This window comes from Rhododendron vialii, chromosome 13a (assembly GCF_030253575.1).
Source record: "Rhododendron vialii isolate Sample 1 chromosome 13a, ASM3025357v1".
Classification (NCBI taxonomy): Eukaryota; Viridiplantae; Streptophyta; class Magnoliopsida; order Ericales; family Ericaceae; genus Rhododendron; species Rhododendron vialii.
In genome coordinates, this window is record NC_080569.1 from 582,541 (window position 1) to 602,548 (window position 20,008).

The window sequence follows — 20,008 nt, forward strand, 5'->3', positions numbered from 1 at the left end:
TCTCTCTCTTTCCTTCTCTCTCACACAGAAGCACACATGCCTCATTGTTCTTTTCTTTTGCCTTGTGTTGGGTTTTTACGGTCAATTTGCTCCCTTTATGGCAACTTATTTTGTTTTTCTTTGGATTAAAGACACTGCTCTCCTGTTCGTTAACTGACTCAAATAACAACTCATTAAGTGCAACAGATGACAAATATTCAAAATGTAAATGCAATTTCCTCTTCAAAATGGGGAAAATAATATTCCCCACAAACAAGTTTAACATCAACAAAGTGATATTTCTGCTGAAAACAATTCCAACTTTCCACTGCTCCCAAAAGACTAAGAAATGGAGTCATCATTCGAGTGTAACTGTTTGCGATGTCAAGTCATTAGGGCACACCCTTTCAAGCAAATTCTCTATCTCCGAGTTGATTTCAATACCATCCTCCTCCATCCTCCAACACATATCAGGCACTGGTTTGCCAGCAGCGATATAAATCTGAATCAAAGAATGGTAGAACTTGGAATCAAGATGGTTAACCATCTTCAACATCTGGCATAACTCTTCAGCACCATCAACGTCTCTCTCTTCTTCAAAATACTTCAAAAATTTATCGAGACTGACAGAGATTGGATGCCTTTCATTGTCCTTAACATCTGATATAGCTTCCTTCAAGCACTTCAAAGCAGAACCGACTTGATTTTGCTTCAAGAAAAACGCTATAAACATGTCCCAAGACCAAAAAAAAGGTCCCTTTGATCTCTTCATGGCCTCGTGGAGCACCGATTCAGCTGCCACCAACATGTCATTTTTCAGGTAAGCACCTATAGCAGCATTTGCTAACCTGATGTCATAGCTGGAGCAACTTGACTTCCATTCCTCGAAGCAACGCCTTAAACCATCAACATCATTAAGTTTGGCAAGAGCCTGAAGAAAAATAAGGTAACTCATATTGGGGATTGTTGGAAAATTGGTCTTCAGGGAATTCCAAACCCGAAGGACTTCACCTAAATTGGAGGTACCGGCATACAAACTAATCAGATAATGGTGTCCCAAACGATTAGCAGGTCCTATTTTTTCCTCCAACTTTATAAGGGCAGACTCAGCTTTCTCATGAAGTCCAGCCTTAACATAAACAGCAGCCAAATTACTATATGTCGTCCAATCGCATTCCTTTTCATTTCCAGTCATCATCTCATTGAATACTCTTTCTACTCCCTCAATGTCATTCAAGCATGAGTGGCTCTGCATCAGGAGATTGAAAGAAAATGTGCTTGGCGGGATGTTCCTCTGTCTCATCTCCTCAATCAAGGGAGGCACTTTCTCAGGCTGGCCTAATCTCATGTAGAGTGACATAAGATTGTTATATGTCAAAGTATTAGAGGCAATGTTCATCTCATCCATCTTCTTAAAGAGAGCCAGGGCCTTATCTATCATTTTTTCATTGCAATAGCAGTTTAGTAGGGCGCCATATGTAAATTTGTTCTTTTCAGGTTTTAACAGGCTGCTGAAGTAATTCTCAGCTGCAGCTATTCCCCTAACTTTTGACACAAGATCCAAGCGTATTGCATAATCACGGAATGTGAAGCTTGTGTCCCGCATCTCCATCCACTCAAATATCTGCATCAACCAAATCAAGAAACAGTCCAACAATCATTCAAAGAGTCATATACGACCAGATTTGCATAAGCATCATTACTTTAACAGCTGAAATGCGCACTCAAGTAATATTGAGTGGATCATACGCTAGATTCAAATTCAGGTTCCATATACACAGCAGTTTCTAAACTTCAACAACCAAATACAAATCCAGAACCTAACTCGGGAAAAAGGGGAAATTCTGACGCCATGTTGGACAATATCTTTGGTTGCTAACCCAAGGGATTGCCTTAGCCTGAGACTTGGTGGTTTGCTCCCTCCAAAGGATGCAAGTTTGATTCTCCTTGTCAGCAACTCTTTGGGCCATCTCAACCCACGCATAAGCATGTGTAACGGTGGTAGCTGTGGGAGGGGGCCGAGGGTCTATTGGGAATAGTTCAAAGCACACACAAGCTGACCCAAGACACCTACATTACTAGTATATACATAGTACATACATACAATTTTGGTTGCTAAAAGTTGAAAAAACCTCATATAGTCTTGTCAACTTTCAAAAATAAGACAATCTCAATCTATTTGTCCAAAGGGTGTTTTCTAGGCTAGAGTTGCTTCTATTCTTTTGTTGTTAGGGTGGGAGCCTGTTCCTTACCCTTTTTCCTTGTTTGTATGCTTTGTTTCAGGGGTAGCTCCTCTGTTTGGTAATAAAAAAAAAAAAAACTTTCAAAAATAATTGCTCCGAATCATAGTTTTCTTGACGCACAAATGAAGTCAGTCTAACATCCAACATATTTAACATATCTTTCACCAGTTGCTCAACAACTAATTAGCATCTCCAACCCAATGACAAATCTCTAGAGGAAGCAACTTTTTGCCAATAATTTCGAGCTCCAACATTATGGCTCAAAAAGAGCAATAATAAGTAATGACAAATTTTGGAGCGTATTTATAAAAAAGTGGGCGCAAAAATCATTTTCCAAAATATATTATCGCACACTGCTAACGTCAATCAAAATTAAGCAGCAATGCGCAGTATACTAGAGGGAGAGAAAAACCTCGAGAGCATGGTGATATCGACCGTACTTGCGGAGTTCCTTGATGCATCGCTCGAGCTCGGGCTTCTTGGCGATTCTACCCTCCCTTGTGTACTCATTTAATGCCTGCCCCGCTGTCCCTCCGCTAATTCCCAACGCTGATAACCTCTGGTAAAGCTGCCCTTGCTTCCCCCGATGATGCTTTGCCGCCGCTGCTGCCGCCTCCACCGCCGCCGTACTAATCCATCTCGCTCTGCCGAAGAACACGCGACTAGTGTTCATTATCGATTTCTCTTCAGAAGAACGGCTGTACTTTACAGTTGGGGTTTTACTAGGGTTTTAACTCATGGTTGATAAACGAGAGGACGGGATGATGTTTTGTTAAGTTAAGGGACGTAATTTTGACGCTCACATTTTCCTGAACGGCACTCCATTCTTGTGTATCTATTAGATGATTTATTTCGGAAGGGAAGAGAAGTGCCGATAGAAAAAAGTTAAGAGAAAAATTACCCTTTCTAAAAGCCCCTTTGGTGGGAAAGAGGGCAGTAAATAAGCAGACCAGCTTACGAGCTCGGCTCGGCTCTGAGCTTGAGTTTTTGATTTGTTCGATAAAAATTTGACACGTTAAGGATGACTCGACTCGATTAAAAAGGTTCATTTAATAAATGACTTAGCTCAACTCGATAAAGACTCGGCTTGTTAAGGCTCGAACGAAGCTCAAGTTGATTTTTTGACTCGTTTAGTAAACGAGTCAAACTCGAGCTTGACAAATGTCAACTCGGTTCGACTGATTTGTAGCGCTAGTGGAAAAGCGTGAGATAGTAAAATAATAATGGAAAGCTCTTTCTCATAGCATCTCCACTCCTTAGTCCTTACCCAATTTCAAACTCAAAGAGTGGTAAAAATCACTTTTCTTTCTTAGAGTCCCGGAAAGTGTGAGATAAAGGAAGGAGAGTTTTTTTCATAGCATCTCCGCTCGAGTGCAATTTTGTTCATTTTTTTAAAAGATGATGAACATTATTCACCTTTTTATTAATTAAAACGGTGTGGATTCTATCACAAAGTAATATCATGCTTATCATGTAATACACTTTTTGATAAGTATGACATCACTTTATGATGGGATCCACACAATTTCAACCAGTAGGGAGAAGTATAATGTTCAACAAAACTCAACTCTCCCCACTCCTTACCTAATTCTAAATTCAAACTCAAATTTAAGTAAAAGATTCCTTGAATCACAACTCCACCCCTCACCCAAACCCATACCAAATTTGGGTTTTATTCAAACTTTCCACCAAATTTGGTTCTTCAACAAATCATTCACGGCTGCTTTTGTGGTGGTGTTTGTCGCTGGAAGTGGATTGTGCTCTTCATCATCGTCCAATACTCGACTTAAACCTCACTTGTTGGCAGCTCCGATGGTGTTGAGCGACGGTGAAGGCTTCAAATTTGAGTTGAAGGCTGGATACTTTCATATCAAACCATGCTTTTACCTAAAATTTAGATAAGGAGTGAAGATGCTCCCACCAAATCTCACGGTGAGATTGGATGAGGGTAGGAGCCAATCAAAATATTTTATTTTTATACTTTTCTCTTCATTTCTTCTCAAAAGATTAAATTTTTTTTTTCTTCTTATGAAATCGCTACATCTGAAGGGGTTAAGGGATAATTGTTAAACTCACGGGATATTGGGGTCAATACACAACAAAAAAATTGCTAAGAGCATTCTTATTGTAATAAGCAAATTGGTGTCGATAAACAAATTTAATAACAATGTTCAAAAAAACATCCCACATTGTAATAAGCAAAGTTACAAATCTTTTAGCAAATAACCAAATTTTACTCATTCCATAACCAAACTTAACAACTTTTACCAATAACCAAAACTCAATAATCAAACTCAAAACTCAATAACTCTGAAACACCCCACATTGTAATCATCTCATCGAGACGAATAATTTGGTATGGTCAGGTGCGTGATTGAAATTCATTTGTGATTAGACAAATGTGCATTGTTTATTGTGGGGTTTTTTTGGTTAGGGATGCAAAAATAACTAATGTGAAGGTATATGTTGTTAAATTTGATTATGGACTAAATGGATAATCAAATGTTGACGTGACACATTTTTGATTATTAATTTTGATTATTACCACCGCAGACGCTCTAAGTAGTACTGATTCAAATAAGATCACAACCTTTTTTTGTTTCCTTATGATTATGAAATTGCTCCATCCAAAAGGTGTTGGGATTTTTTCGACAAAAAAAATTACTACTGTAATTAAAGTATTGTTCAAATTTAAATTCCTGCGTTCTTGTTTGTAAATGAGGCTTTAATACGTAAAAATAACCCTGGGCTGCCGATACATACACTATAACTTCGTCCGTCTTCTTGCAGACGCTCTAAAACGGTGACGTAACTGACGTCGATGGTCTTGTGCCGTTTATGTCGTCCTCTCCGTCAAAAGCGCACGTTAGGCCGACAATATAGTAATATAAAAAGCATGCGCCCCCCAAAAAAGAAAACCCAAGAAATAAAACTAAACAAAGAAAAGAAAAGAAAAGAAAGCTAATTTCAGGCAACAGTGTAGAGTAGAGTGAAGCGAACGTTTTCTCTCTCACCAAAGCGCCATAATTTCCTCTCTCTCTCTCTCTCTCTAAACAACAGGATTGAATTCTCACAGCTTGAAAATGGCGATCGCCTCTCGAAATCCCCAATTCATACTAAATATTCTGACGATATCACGGCCTTTCGTTGCGCATTCAATGTCTGGTACAAATGGAAAAGGTGCATAGTGTTTCGATTTTTTGGTTTTCATAAAAATAATCTTCTTTTTCGTATACGGAGGGATCTGTGTGTCGGTGTGCTCGAATCTTTCAGATCTGGACGCTTCCTCTGAGCTGCATCGGCGATGTCGGTGCTCCCGATTTTCTCTAAAGCATCTAGCGGCAGTGGTCAGTTCTTTCTTTTCTCATTACTTCAGACTTTCTTCTTGTCCTTGTAAATTAGGTTTCAATTTTGGTGTTGAGAGTTGCGGCGTGAGAATCTGCAAAATGCGGACCATTTGCTTGATTATATGTGATGGATAATCTGCTGTAATTTAGGAGTTCGCTTAGGGTTACTGGTTAGGTTATGGTTTCGGTAAATGATTCCTTTCCTAGTTTCCTTAAACCTAGACATTTTGCGGTTTATCCTGAAGCAAATGGAGACAATATTTGAAGCAAGCACAAGAACTGGATCGAACTTACTCTTGCTACTGCTACGAACTACAAGCTACGAATGGAAACAATAAAAGTGTTCATGATCGATCATTTTTTTAGTTTTTACTGACCTTTTTGGGCACTGGGAAGGGAAGTAAAATTATGAATCTCGAGTATTTCATTGTTTCGCCTTCTAGAAATTGAGGACTTGCATAAAGTAAGCAAACAAGATGAAATATGAGGTTATTGTTTATTGTAGGGAGTGGGAGACTTAGAAGCTATGAAGTTCAGGCCTCCAATGCCAAACAAAAGCAGATTAGTTAGATGATTCCTTTTTTTTTTTTTTTGGAAGATTTCCATTCAAGATGTTTTACCCTCCACCGATTTTTAAGTTTCAGACGAGAGTGATAGTTTTCTCCATATGCCTTATTGTTGGGGGTGTTTTGTATGTGTGCGGGTGTGATTTGGTTCCTCTTCTAGGCCTCTTGTTCTGATAAGAATGGATCTGGACCTTCCTCTTTCAGACCAACTTAACAGCAAGACAAACCATCGGCTAGTGCCACTAGCCGTACAGTTAGTCTCAACTCAAGATAAGGACAGTACAGAGCTCTTTGGTGAACTGTAATGCCTTACCTTGCTTGGTTTTAGTTCTCTAGTTTATATAGAGAGACTTGACTTAGGCTCCAAGTAAGCTCGTGCCCCTCATGATGTCACAAATAACGCATCTCAGTTCCTCCCCAGTATCCCCGCAGATCCTCTGTCTTCACCCAGGTCGGACCTAATTCGGCCCAGTCCAGCCCAGGTCTAGCTCCACAACACCACGGACCGGGACTTACACTCAGCAGGCCACACAACCATCCCTGTGTGCCAGCCTTGGCATAGCTCGTTTGGCCTGATAACTCTGCTTGGGCTGTGCTCGTTCGGCTCGCTACAGGATATGGTTGCATACTCTTAGTATTTATTGATCTTTGTCTCATATGAATTGCAGGAGCATTAAACAAGGTCCAATGGCTGGTGCTGAAGCAGTTGCTTGTTTTGTGTTTTGTTTTATACCTCACCGGTGCCAATATATTCGATGCCCTATTGGAAGAAAGCTTAGTCTCACCCAAAACAGCTCCTTTAGCTGCACCTGCTATTCCTGGTCTTCCCCTGCCAGCCAGTCTGCCTATGTTCCATAAGCCAGGTCGGAATTGTTTTTTGCCTCATGGTGCTCGAAAGCTTATTCAAGCACCGTCTCAGCCTCCAAATTATGGCCAGTTGACAACTTCCATTCACCCCCCATCAAGCTCACGTTTGTCGAAGCTATCATTGAAGAAGAGAGTGCCTTCCAATGTCGAACTTGCACCTCCTGGTTTGTCTGATATTGCCCCATCACAATCTCGTGCTGGAACAATTCCGGCCAGATTAGCTCAGCCACCGCTATCTCCATACGCCTCCAGTAAGATATATGTTACTGCTTTTTGTCTTTTACTTTATGATCATTTTGTAGCCTTTTTTGTTTTGGCTAGAAATCAACTGGAAAAGTCTTAACAAAATTTTCCCTTGGTCAGTGGCTATTGCGAAATATAGCTAGGAAACTAGGAATCAACTTTTGTGAATGTCATTCTACTTTCCTGAACCCCTTGTTGTCCTTTCTTGTTATGTTGGTACTTATGTGTGCATTCATTTCTAATTCTCTCAGATTGCTGTGGACTAGACATGGTCCTGAAACGAGGTAGCCGGGATTGCCAGTGCGTGTACCCCATAAAGCTCGACCTTCTCCTGATGAATGTCTCATCAAGCCCAAATTGGGAGCTTTTTCTAGACAATTTTGCCTCTAAACTTGATTTGCAGGTTTCTCAGATTGAGTTGATCAATTTTTATTTGGTCGGTGTATCGGGACTTAATATTTCAATGGATATTACTCCTGATAGTGGAATAAGTTTCTCTGCTAGTGAAGCTTCTGCTATAAACTCTTCACTCTTCACGCATAAAGTTCAACTGGACCCTTCTTTAGTGGGTGATTATGAACTTCTCAACCTGACCTGGTTTAAGCCCCTTGCTCCTTCTCAGGGTACGTTTGACCTTTTTATATACTTTTAGGATCTCCCTCATAATCATACTTGCCCATTATGCTAACCCTTTCTAATTGTTGGATGACTTGAGGTACCTTTGTACTTGAGGTTTTTGTTGAGAAGTTGTAAATGTGTAGAGGCTACAAATGTTCGTCTTAACATACAAAGAGATTCTGGAAGGGGAATTATCCGAATAGATACCTGCCCCACCTCCTCCCCCCCCCTCCCTAATTCTGCTTGTATGTTGAAAAGTAAATTTGCTACCCCACAAGCTGTGGTTATGCAGTAGCTCTGTCTAGCACAAGATGTATAAGGACTAAGTTTGCAAACTGAGCAGTGTATATCACCTTTCCTTTTGTTATATTTTCTCATGGGGCCTTCACCAAATTTCATTATTTATATACAGCTCCCCGTATTGCTACATCACCAGCACAAGCACCTCCACACCTGCCCTCAACTCCGACATCATTTGTAGCTTCAAGCAAAGGGAAGCAACCAAATTTGGTTCTTATAGTTGGGATTGGAGCTGGTATCCTGATCATTGGCATTGTTGCTGTTTTTATCATATGTTCCTGTTCTTCTCGTCAACGGAAGACAAAAGCATCTTCTACTAATGAGATTGGTATGTATAAATTTCGAAGTTTAGTTTCTTATTTATGTTATAACATCTCTAGTGTCCCCCCCTCACTTAATATCTTTGGGTAGCGCCGTAGCGTTATTAATTATTCATGTATCAACAAACCATAGGGTAAACTGTCTCTCGTTAGATTCTGTACGCACACCCACAAAGCGCATTTTGCAAGTAATGTGTCTTGATTGAATATTTTTCTTTCATGTTTTTTTTTTTTTTTAGAATTTTTACATTGTTCTTTGTTAGCTTTTAGTTTTACCATTTTATCCCTGGATTTTTCTGGTCATTACTTTGAATGAAATTATTTTTCTGTTTTGAAAAAATGAACCTTGTCACCCTAGAAGGCATTGTGGGCAAGTGTTTTATGTAAATTTTTTCCAAGAAAATCACCCCATTTCTGGAAACTATTTTTGAATCCTGTTATGATTTATGTAGTTTCTAGGCTTCTAGCTCATTGAAAGCAACTCAAAATGACTTTCGTAAAACTTTCTGCTGTTTGACATCTGAAAGTTCAAATCCTGGTAACTGGAAACAATACCAAACTGGCCCCTAGATCTAGATTTGCTTGTGCTAAAGATAATAACGTAATTCTTTACTGGAAGACCATGTTCAAAATACAATCTAAGTGAAACGTGGAGTAGCTTGCATATGACCCCTGCTTGTACAACACTTACCGATTGTTCAGATACTAGCACAACATACTTGGTTCCTGTTCTTTAACGTATAAAACAATTTCTCTTTAGGCATGCAATACCTTTCTTCACAAATGTCAATTTATGTCTTGATAAAAATGCCCATCAGCTTTAAAGGAGGCGTTAATATTGGTCATTACAACGTAACACAAGAAAATTAAATTGCTATATAGAATTGTAGCAGGTTTTCAATATGCAGGGGTTGCTTGCTTGATAATCCATATATCTTATGCATCTTTCGGTGTCTCGTCTTTTATTAGTTTCTCTCTTCTTATTTGTCCTCCCTTAAACAGCAAAGTCAAGGCCTGCGGATGCAGTTCCAGCAGTGGGATCTCGTCGCCACCCTACTACCAGCACACGCTTTCTTGCATATGAAGAACTTAAAGAAGCAACAAATAACTTCGAACCTGCTAGTATACTCGGAGAGGGTGGGTTTGGCAGAGTTTTCAAAGGCGTCTTAAGCGATGGTACAGCTGTAGCAATAAAGAGGCTTACTAGTGGAGGGCAGCAAGGGGGTAAAGAGTTCCTCGTTGAGGTTGAGATGCTTAGTAGGTTGCATCACCGAAATCTGGTTAAACTTGTGGGTTATTATAGCAGTCGTGACTCCTCGCAAAACCTACTTTGTTATGAGCTTGTCCCAAATGGAAGTTTGGAGGCCTGGCTTCACGGTAATAAGTTGTTGCGTCAGAGACTCTTTTGTGGTATATTACTTCATTGTAGTGTGCTTTAAGTGAAGATTGAATAGCTGCTGTGAACTCTGCAAAAAGAGTAACTATAGATTATGATACCTGATTGTTAATGTCCCCTAATTACGGTCTGATTTTGCTTCAGGTCCATTGGGATTGAATTGTCCTTTGGATTGGGATACTAGGATGAAGATTGCACTTGATGCTGCTAGAGGACTGGCGTACCTGCACGAGGACTCCCAACCTTGTGTTATCCACAGAGATTTCAAGGCTTCCAATATATTGCTTGAGAACAACTTCCATGCTAAAGTTGCCGATTTTGGCCTTGCCAAACAAGCGCCCGAAGGCAGGGCAAATTTCCTGTCTACACGTGTTATGGGCACATTCGGGTCAGTTCATTTCTCTTCCTCAACTTTGTCTTTCCCTCAAGGTAATTGGCGCTAAATGAGGATAAAACTAATTATAGGTACGTAGCCCCTGAGTATGCTATGACTGGGCATCTACTGGTAAAAAGTGACGTCTACAGTTATGGGGTTGTCCTACTTGAGTTGCTGACCGGAAGGAAGCCGGTGGATATGTCCCAACCATCAGGACAGGAGAATCTTGTTACTTGGGTTAGTCATTCCTACATAAATGTTACATTCCTGTGACCTTTTTCTCTAATCAGTTCTGTGTTATCTGATATACATTGTTTAACTGTTTCAAGAGTTCATTAGAAAAAAAAAATGAAACTGTTAAAAGTGGATGAAGAAGGTTTAAAGGATAAATCAGTTAAGGAAAAACTGAACCATTAGAAATCTGAGCAGTTGAAAACTGAACCATTAGCTTTAAAATACTGTTGCATCAAAAGAGGGGAACATCAAAATGGTAGTTCTCCCTTTATTATATAGGCATGGTTATGCTTTTTTTTTTTGAATGGCGAAACAAAAGATTTTATTGAAAAGAAAAAGGATTACAAACCAAGCTCTTGTTGGCAAGAAGCCAACAAAGAGAACCCATAGGCATGGTTATGCTAACATCTGCCCATTGGGAGTGGTTAAGGAACTAGTTACTAAACAAAAGAATGTAAAACTTCAATGTGCTTTTCATACACTTAATACACATTGTCAAATATCAATACACTTGCCACATGCAGCAATAGATTATCAGAACCATAACCACCACCCACTGGACTGAGGTTAGAATTTTCCACCAGTATATTGGCATGATTGAAGAAATTGTGGATTTCAAACTATTTAAAAATAACATAACGGCAGTGTATTTGTTACAGACAAGGCCAATTCTAAGAGATAAAGATAGGCTAGAGGAACTAGCAGATCCAAGGCTTGGAGGGAAGTACCCAAAGGAAGATTTTGTACGGGTTTGCACAATAGCAGCAGCTTGTGTGGCCCCCGAGGCAAGCCAAAGGCCCACAATGGGAGAAGTGGTACAGTCACTTAAAATGGTGCAGCGCATCGTGGAGAATCAGGATTCCATGTTGAGTTCCTCCAATGCCACCCGGCCCAACCTTAGGCAATCATCTACTACATTTGAGTCAGACGGGACATCCTCCATTTTCTCTTCTGGTCCTTACTCTGGTTTATTAAGTTCCTTTGATCATGATAACGTCTCTCGGACTGCTGTATTCTCTGAAGATCTTCATGAAGGACGATGAGGAGTTTTACAAGTTCATCGGAAATTATGTCCACAGTTTTGTGAGATTGAGGACTTCGCATTTGGATGATCCTGAGCCGGATTTGGTGGAAATGGAAAACAATTTCACAATGGCTGTAACTGATTGGGGCTGAGAAGGTGGGTAGATCTTCCATCATCCACAATGAAGAACCATTGTTCAGTTTTCCCCTAGGCGGCAGTCATTCTTCACATGGTGGATGAAGTGTGTGCATATATGCCAGGTAGCTGTCTTTTTGGTTTTTTTCATTAGATTGCCTTCGAAGGTTTCTGAATTATTTCCTTGTTTTATTTGATTCGTTCTATATTTTCCCGTTTCACTTGGGTTTCAACGTCTTTGTGGTTCTTCCTATCTGAGAAATGTGAAGGAAAACTGTTGGAAACACAACTGAACTTATTTGATGGAACCCCCAATGGTCCTGGGACACCGGCTGTGATTGTAATGTTCCTTGGACACAACGGCCCTGGGACAAGGATTGGTATGTAACATGCCAACAAAACGAGTAAGCAATTGTGCGAAAATCCATTCTTTCTATTATGGTGAAACCATTGTGAATATGTTTAACAGGAATTTCATTTGCATGTCAAAGTTTCCCTTTTCCTTAGACATATCATCCAAGATGGTTTGTGTTGTTTCAAAGAGCTGAAAAGAGGGAGTGTATGGATCTTGTTAATTTCATGCATCGCTAAGGTTCAGTTTCTTTCTTTCTGCTACTGAAATTCCAAGGGCAAATTACAGGAGGACATTTTGGGTTTGATGGATGAGGGATTGATAATCTAACATAGAACCTTGCAAAGCATACCAGTTCCTCTGTGCTTCATTCTGTTTCATTCTTCCTTCCTTTCTTCTATTTTCCAGCACGGAAAGGTGGCTGGAACCCCTCGAAACTGTACTTGGCCAAATGGGGAAACTATTTCCCTTGTATGTATTTCAATCAAGATGTTGACAGCGGATCAAAAAAAAAAAAATCAAGATGTTGACATGATACGCAAGAGACATTTCTTAGTTGACCCGTGGCACTTGCAACTTTCCAATTACTAAGCTGGTGCCTAACCATGAAATTGAGAATAAAATGAGACAAAAATCCAATTAGAGCCTGGCTCAAGCAGAGCTCAGTCAATTACGCATAGCCCCTTGAAAAGGAACAGGACTAAAAAATGTAGACCTTAAAATCTGACCTTAAAAAATATAGTCCAAATATAATGAAGAAAACAAAACAAGCAGACTGCGATAAAAAGGTAGGGTAAAAGAGGCCTGAGTGATCCCAAACAAGCAGGGACGGATGTAGTGGGACATGTAAGGTTATGTGTCTCCACTTAAACACCCAAAAAATATATTAGTAATATTATATATTCAACATAAGTATGTCAGAGTTCAAATAAGTAAATATTTTTTGAATTAAAGATGATGTAGTGTAAGAGGATGATCTGTCTCGTAAAATAAAAAATAAGTATTTAAAAAATAAGAATCTTAGCGAAACAGGGCATTAGCATATTCACTTGTATATGTCTCAAAAAAAAGGATCAATTCAACTCTTCAACTTTTGTTGTATGGTTCAATTATAATTATTGGCTTATAAATTGTTTGTCTTCTTGGAGCTTTTATTTCTTAATTTTCTTTACTTTTACCGTCATGGAGAAAAGAATGTTATAATACCACCATCATGATCATTCTCAAAAAAGACTTTTAACTACTTATTTGGTCCCTGTAGAACATACCAAGTTTCAATTTCATCCTTATATTTTTCTTCTTAAGTCAATGTTGCCCTTGCCGTCAACTTAGTAACGGAATCTGCATACGTGGCAAATGTTTGCTGGTGTGAATCTTAAGTGGCATTGTGACTGTGATTGGATAAAACCTCACCCTCTCCTTCACGTGACTAGAAGACCCAACTACGAATATCTATGGATTCTTGTAAAAATCAAGTGGGTAATCGTTGGATGTGAACCCCCTTCTTTGGTTTCCAGGAAAATTTCCCCCGAGTACCAAACCAAATTGCAATTTATTCCTACGGGCTACGAGTAGTCATACACTGCACGTTATTGAACACCACCATGACACCACCATCACCTGTAAAACTAAATGTGAAAATTGTATAACCATAGACTGTGAAAGCACACCTCTCAAATTATGAAATCCCTAACCACAAAGAGTGATTGCAATTTCAGTTTTGACCAATCTTAAAATTCAGAAGGTTCTTATATTGCTTCCTCTGGTTTTGCGATGGGTGACCGCCACCACCTTTTCTTATGCCATAGTTAGATACGAAAGTGAACTAGGTTGGGGTTTCGAAAAGAAATTTTTTGTTGATCATTTGAACATCATCAGTACAAAAACCAATCAAAACCCTCCAACAAATCTACCTTCATTTGATTTTTACATGATATTAAGAGTGCAAAAAAATTAACGGAAATTCAAGCAATTCAATGCAATCAATGAAACCCATTTTTGTTTCTCCACTGAATTTCCCAAATCACCACACAATAATAACTCCATGGAACCCAAATCATTATTGAGACAGAAATTTTGTGTGTAGAAAATTAACATATATCATCATATCAGTAAATGGAATGAGGATGAGAGAGACTGACACACACACTCTCTCTATATACATGGGGCCAGTTCCCCTCACACAAAAGTTGATACAATTTTTGACACAAATTTTTTTGTGGAACCCATTTTGGAGTCCCACACAAATGATTGGAGTTGTTCAATTTGTTTAAAACGTATTTTTAAAGGTTCTCGTAAAAAATCAACTCATTCAGATATCTGCAAGTGCTTAATCGGTTAATTTAGTTGGTTCATGTCAAATTTTGCAAGGTAAAATTAAATGAATTGATCAAGCCCTTACCGATATCAGAATGTGTTGATTTTGTATAGGAACTCTTAAAAACATATTTTAAACGAATTGAACGGCTCTGATAATTTGCGTGAAAACTCCAATTAGGGGCCGTTCGGCTAAATAAGCCACTTGGCTTTTTTTGTCCTTATTTAATTTTTTTTCGCATTTGTTAGTTTTTTGTCAATTTTTTGAGGATTATTGCTTCTTCGTGACAAAAGAAATCTAAAAAGTAAAAAATTACGACCGAAATCCAATTTTTTTTGAATAAAGACAAAAAAATTGGCTTATTTTTGTTTTTATTCAAAAAAATTAGGTTTCGATCGTAATTTTTTACTTTTTAGATTCCTTTTGTCATGATGAAGCAATAATCTCTAAAAAATTGACAAAAAACTAACAAATACGAAAAAAATTTGAATAAGGACAAAAAATAAGCCATTTGGCTTATTTAGCCGAATAGTCCCTTAGTTGTGTCAAAATTTGTGTGAGGGGGAGAGGTGTAAGGTTTAATTTTATCCTAGTCAGATTGCCAAATAGGAGTAAGATCTACTAACAGCCAACGTTAGCCACTCATGCAGTGTCCGTTATTAATTAACGGTAAGGACAACATTGGTCTAAAAAGAATAAGTTAAGGACAAAATTGAAACAATTAGTAAATCATCAAGGATGAAATTGAAATCTGGTATATTTTACAGGGACCAAACAAGTAGACAAGCCTAAAAAAATGGATGTCAATGCAATAACAACAACCTTGGATGGAGTGATTTCGAGAGAAAAGAAAAGAAAGGGTTTTGATTTCTAGCTAAATCACTCATTTAAATTGACAATTTTTGTGAGAAATAGAGAGAAAAGCACAAAGTAAAATGTTTTAATCAGCTCCTCCATTTTTTTACCCAATCTCACAAAAAAGGGTAAAATTTTGTGATAAAAAACTCTCGAATTTTTTATCTCACCATCACAAGACTTGGTGTCTATTTTTAGCTTTCTGGATCTGTCCCTTAAAAAAAACAGGTAGAAAATTGGGACAGTTCGTTTGAAAGTTTTCGCACGTGCATGATGCGGAATAAGAGGAAAAGGAGCTAACATAAGCGGAGGGGTTCACGTGCGTTAACCTGCGCACACAGTTGCAGCATAAACCGTGTGTAGAAGAGGAGGGAAATTAAAGGAAGAGGGGCGCGAAGAGAGAGAAAAAATCTAGACAGAGAAAGTTAGAGAGAGAGAGAGAGAGAGAGAGAAAGAGAGAGAGGGGAGGCGAGAGAGGAAGGGTGGGTTAGTCGGTCTGAGTCGGGTGGCCGAGTCATCAACAAATCACAGGGCGTGTGTGTTTGGGGAAATATAACGAAGAAAAAAATGGAGAAGATTACAACGAGGAGAGTCTCTCCCCTTTTATCACTACTACTATACTTCCTTCTAGTGACCCCCACAACTCCAACCCTAATCCCAATTACCCCCCTCCCTTTCTCTATCTCCTCTATTTCCCACCGACCCTTTCTCCCTCTCTATACTTTCGTCTCTCTCTCTCTTATTATTCTCTGCCGTCCTCTTCTCTTCCTCTGCCTTCCTCTTCTCTTTACCCTTATTCGTTTCGCAACGATCTTCCTCAACAAGGTATGCCTTTTATATGCATCTCCGTGTTTATGTATGGCCTGTTCATCTGCTGATTCGTTGTGGGTTTTCGTTTTTGGTGTATGAATTTTTAAGCCGGGTGCGTGTTTATGGGTGGTGATCTAAGAATGTATTTCTCAAAAAAGGGTTTGTGGGTTTGCTTGGTTTCGTCTGGTATTAATTTTGATTTGAAGGGTATGATTCGTGGCCGATAGCGAATGTGGTTTAGTTTAGTTTTGATATGGTGCTTTCTTTGGTTTTCTTTAGTCGTTGGAACTGAGAGGTTGATGTGAAAAATCTTTTTTCTTCCTTGTGTTTGTGTTTCTGGATTTGTATGATTTTGTGAGTTATAGTTTGTTGATGTCTTTCTAGTCTTCGAATTCATTGCCTACAGCAAAACGTTTAGGTTTATTTAAGGGGTTGTTCATGGTAGATACAATTAATTAGCCTTTTTATCATCTGGATCTGCTTCATGTACTGGTTTTAAGTCAGTGTGTTCTCAGTTTACCACATTGGTTTTTTCTGATGTTTTCGCAATTTGGTTTGGTTCTGTATCGATCAATTCACGAGACGCATGCGATTAGTTTCATTTTGTCATTACAGGGGTAACATTTGGGCAGTTGCTTATGATGATCTTTATTTTTTTGTTATGATTAACTTTTCTCTCAACAATTTTGGGGTTCGATTATGATTCTCATCTCAGACTGTCATTATTGACCTTTTAAGTACTGAAGATTTGCTCAATAGATGCTTATTCGTTATTCCATATATCTGTTGCAGGAATTTCAAATTCAAACTTGCTCCAGCCTGTGGCTTTTGGCCTTTCCTTTCAGCAGCTGATACGTATTAGCATTGGAGGAATTGTGCTTTTAAGATCCTTTCCTCGATGGAAGAGTTTGCGGGCCCTTGGTTTGAAGGTATAGGAAGCACTATTAGTAGAAAGAAGAGGAGTCACACTTTCCGACGGCCTAGACCTGAGTCAGTGCAGTTTCCTGAGACTTGTGACCCTTCTCCCTCATCATCAACACCGCCTTCTGATGACTTAAGCAAGCTTTCCAGTGATGAGATTACAGGGGATGACACTAATTCTAGGAGGAAAGTGTTCAATCTTAATCAGTGTGCTTTGAGGGGTACTGCTGGCAGAGTAGGTGAATACCCTAATAAAAAGATTAAAGGTGATAGATCATCTAGTTTGTTGAACGGTGACGGAGATTTGGGAGGTGAAGGGGTCTTTTTCCCTCATTCAAAAACGACGAGCAAGACAAAGGGCAGTTTGGAATTGCATTCCACCACTGAAGGTATTAATGGTGGAAGGAATGGTGAAAGTCAGAGTTCAGGGAACCCAAGAGTAAATGGACAAGGAGTCGGGAATGACAAGGTTAAAAAGGTTAAGCTTAAGGTTGGTGGAGTCACATGTACAATTCAAACAAACGTGAATGCTAATGGTGCATCAGGTGGTGGGGCTTCTGCGAAAAGTTTTCGAACTTCAGATGCTCCTCGCTCACAGCGCAAGATGATTCTTCAGGTTTTAAACTTTGTTAATTATGTGCATAGTTGTGATAGTGTTTTAATAAGCTTAACTTCATGGTTTGGGATGACATATTGGCTAAATACTTTTGATGAGGAGGTTTACATGCAAATAGTCTCAACTTGCATACCATGCCCATCCTAGTTTTTCCTTGGTCCTTTAGTTTCCTATTTATAGCAATTACTAATATTCCATTAATATGGTAGAGCTATATATTAGCTTCAGCGCTTTTAGCAACCAAACAGCATGACTATTTATCCTTTGGCAAAAAAGAAGTTACAGAGCATGGATACACGAATCACGTAATAAACTTGGTTGGCATACTTTTATTGACGGGGTTATGGATGCAATTAGTTGGCATAACAAAGTTTATACCTTGTGCTACTAATACAGCAAAGAAATCTTTTGTATTTAATGTGTTAATCAGTCCATTGAGTTTGTTGCTTCGTACATTTGGAATCTGTGGTTTCCTATTTTAACTATTTCCCATTTCAGGACAATTCTGACAATGACCATACTCTACCAAATAAGAAGAGTGGTATGCGAGGAGTTCCCTGGAAGGATTTCACAAGAGGCAGTTCTGCTACTCGTGAGAAGGAGGATTCTTCAATGGGGAAGAATGCATCTAGAAACCAAGGTGAGAATTCAGAGCAAATTCGTAAGAGCAAGAGGGTGCCAAAGAGGCGTGTATTGGATGGGGCGTTTGACGAAGAGGATGGAGATGATGAGATCAGATACCTAGAGAAACTGAAATTTTCTAAGGTCGCTGCAGTTAGTAAAAGTTTTGAGGAACACTCAAGGAAGAAACAGCGAATTTCAAAGGTTTCTGAGAACACTAAATGTGATGCGGTTTCGGAAGATTTTGTCCTTGCAAGGTCAAGTATAGATGATAAGAAGTCCCGATCAGAAAGAGGATCTGAGGACACAGATTATGAGGAGGAGGAAGTGGTGTCTGATGGTGGTGGGCCTGATGGTAAGAAGAAGAAGAAACCTAGGAATAACTCCATTGATTCACCTATTGAAGGTAAGAGGGAATTGGGCCTCACAACTCGCCAGCGGGCCCTTTTATCCAGCAAAGATGTTTCTGTATCCGGTGCCAGTGTAGTTGAATTTCCCAACGGTCTACCACCTGCCCCTCCTCGAAGTTAGTATACATGGCGCTTCTTGTTATTATTTTTGTATGTGTTGGATCTCTGTAACTATTTGTAAGAGGTTGTATAAACGTATATAATTTGTATCTGCAGAGCAAAAGGAGAAGCTTTCAGCAGTGGAGCAACAACTAAAGAAAGCTGAGGCGGCTGAAAGGCGTAGAATTCAAGTTGAGAAGGCAGCTCGGGAATCAGAGGTTTGCTTTTTGTTTGTTGTCTATTTTCCATTTGTCTTGCTTGGATGTTTTGTGGATCTTCTGAAGTGGAATTAACATGTATGATGGCTTTCTGTAGGCTGAGGCAATAAAGAAAATACTAGGTCAGGATTCCAGTCGTAAGAAACGAGAAGATAAAATGAAGCAGCGCCGGGAAGAGATCGCACAGGTATTATGAAGCAAAGATCAAACTCTCTCCTCCAGATGTTGTGAATCTAATATTTAACTTTCGCATTGATGTCATGTATGCAGGAGAAGGATGCCAATGCACTTAAGCTTGCACCAAACACCATTAGATTGGTCATTGGCTCTACTGGGACTGTTGTTACATTCCCAAACGACATGGGGTTGCCTAGCATTTTTGAACCCAAATCTCACAGGTGAGGATTTATTTTCTCGTCTCTTTTTTCTTCGCTTAACTTGGGGTCTATTTCTGTTGCTTTATTTAACTATGTTTGCATGCTAATTGTTTGAGATTATCTGGATTTTTAGTTATCCTCCTCCTCGTGAAAGATGTGCGGGCCCATCCTGTGCCAACCCTTACAAGTATAGAGATTCCAAGTCAAAGCTTCCTCTTTGCAGTCTCCAGTGTTACAAGGCAATTCATGAGAAGATGCAGGCTGAAGCTACCAGCTAATGTTTCTATAGTCTTGTCGCCCGTGCCCTAGTGCAGGTGACCTGCACATTCATGTCGACACATCTACAAGAGAGAGATGTCTAAGAAGACATTTTTATGTATGGGGAAGTACAGAGATGTAGGAATTGAATCCAGTTACATACTCTTCCTCTTCTTTTCTTTTGTTTGGTGTGATAATCCAGTTACATCTATATTCCACAGCTGGAACCTTCAATGTATGTTTTCCTATTCTTTGAATTTATTGCCCTGTGAATAATGGAATATAAACACCACCAAAGGGATTATCCTCAGGATTTAGACGTCAAGTATGGTTTTCATTCATAACAAAAGATAGCAGCTTCGTGACAGCAACTGACTCGGATTTCCGATGGACTTAATGGACTATTGCTTCAAGATCCACACTCACTGCATAGTTGTACATAAAACAATGGATTCTTACAGTGCTTGCTTAGACCATAATGGGGTATGGCTGCAATTTTCTAAAAC

General features: G+C 39.2%; 3 protein-coding genes across 3 annotated transcripts; 2 read left to right on the forward strand and 1 right to left on the reverse strand.

The window, feature by feature from the left end:
- Nucleotides 1-194: 194 nt before the first annotated feature.
- Nucleotides 195-3,091, reverse strand: LOC131313580 (pentatricopeptide repeat-containing protein At1g02370, mitochondrial-like). The gene is made up of 2 exons (XM_058341963.1): nt 2,635-3,091; nt 195-1,603 (listed from the first exon to the last, which is right to left on the reverse strand). Exons 1-2 carry the CDS (start codon nt 2,893-2,895, stop codon nt 338-340), a joined length of 1,527 nt encoding a protein of 508 aa, XP_058197946.1. The 5' UTR covers nt 2,896-3,091; the 3' UTR covers nt 195-337.
- A 2,088-nt stretch (nt 3,092-5,179) lies between these two features.
- Nucleotides 5,180-12,120, forward strand: LOC131313427 (receptor-like serine/threonine-protein kinase ALE2). Its single transcript, XM_058341726.1, has 8 exons — nt 5,180-5,569; nt 6,804-7,253; nt 7,497-7,868; nt 8,276-8,491; nt 9,486-9,860; nt 10,024-10,267; nt 10,345-10,492; nt 11,149-12,120. Exons 1-8 carry the CDS (start codon nt 5,527-5,529, stop codon nt 11,530-11,532), a joined length of 2,232 nt encoding a protein of 743 aa, XP_058197709.1. The 5' UTR covers nt 5,180-5,526; the 3' UTR covers nt 11,533-12,120.
- Nucleotides 12,121-15,543: 3,423 nt separating this feature from the next.
- On the forward strand, nt 15,544-19,812 carry LOC131313672 (uncharacterized). The gene is made up of 7 exons (XM_058342114.1): nt 15,544-15,997; nt 16,775-17,519; nt 18,018-18,666; nt 18,767-18,867; nt 18,965-19,054; nt 19,138-19,265; nt 19,378-19,812. The coding sequence occupies exons 2-7, from the start codon at nt 16,881-16,883 to the stop codon at nt 19,520-19,522; spliced, it is 1,752 nt and encodes a 583-aa protein (XP_058198097.1). The 5' UTR covers nt 15,544-15,997; nt 16,775-16,880; the 3' UTR covers nt 19,523-19,812.
- The last annotated feature ends 196 nt before the right edge of the window (nt 19,813-20,008 follow it).

Bases quoted from the DNA above. Each gene is read 5' to 3' on its own strand.
- LOC131313427 (XM_058341726.1), top strand. From the start codon at position 5,527: ATGTCGGTGCTCCCGATTTTCTCTAAAGCATCTAGCGGCAGTG. The intron at 5,570-6,803 runs GTCAGTTCTTTC...TATGAATTGCAG, and splicing joins TAAAGCATCTAGCGGCAGTG to GAGCATTAAACAAGGTCCAA. The intron at 10,493-11,148 runs GTTAGTCATTCC...TATTTGTTACAG, and splicing joins AGGAGAATCTTGTTACTTGG to ACAAGGCCAATTCTAAGAGA.
- LOC131313580 (XM_058341963.1), bottom strand. From the start codon at position 2,895: ATGAACACTAGTCGCGTGTTCTTCGGCAGAGCGAGATGGATTAGTACG. The intron at 1,604-2,634 runs GTTTTTCTCTCC...TGGTTGATGCAG, and splicing joins GATATCACCATGCTCTCGAG to ATATTTGAGTGGATGGAGAT.
- LOC131313672 (XM_058342114.1), top strand. From the start codon at position 16,881: ATGGAAGAGTTTGCGGGCCCTTGGTTTGAAGGTATAGGAAGCACTATT. The intron at 18,868-18,964 runs GTTTGCTTTTTG...GGCTTTCTGTAG, and splicing joins AGGCAGCTCGGGAATCAGAG to GCTGAGGCAATAAAGAAAAT. The intron at 19,055-19,137 runs GTATTATGAAGC...TCATGTATGCAG, and splicing joins GCCGGGAAGAGATCGCACAG to GAGAAGGATGCCAATGCACT.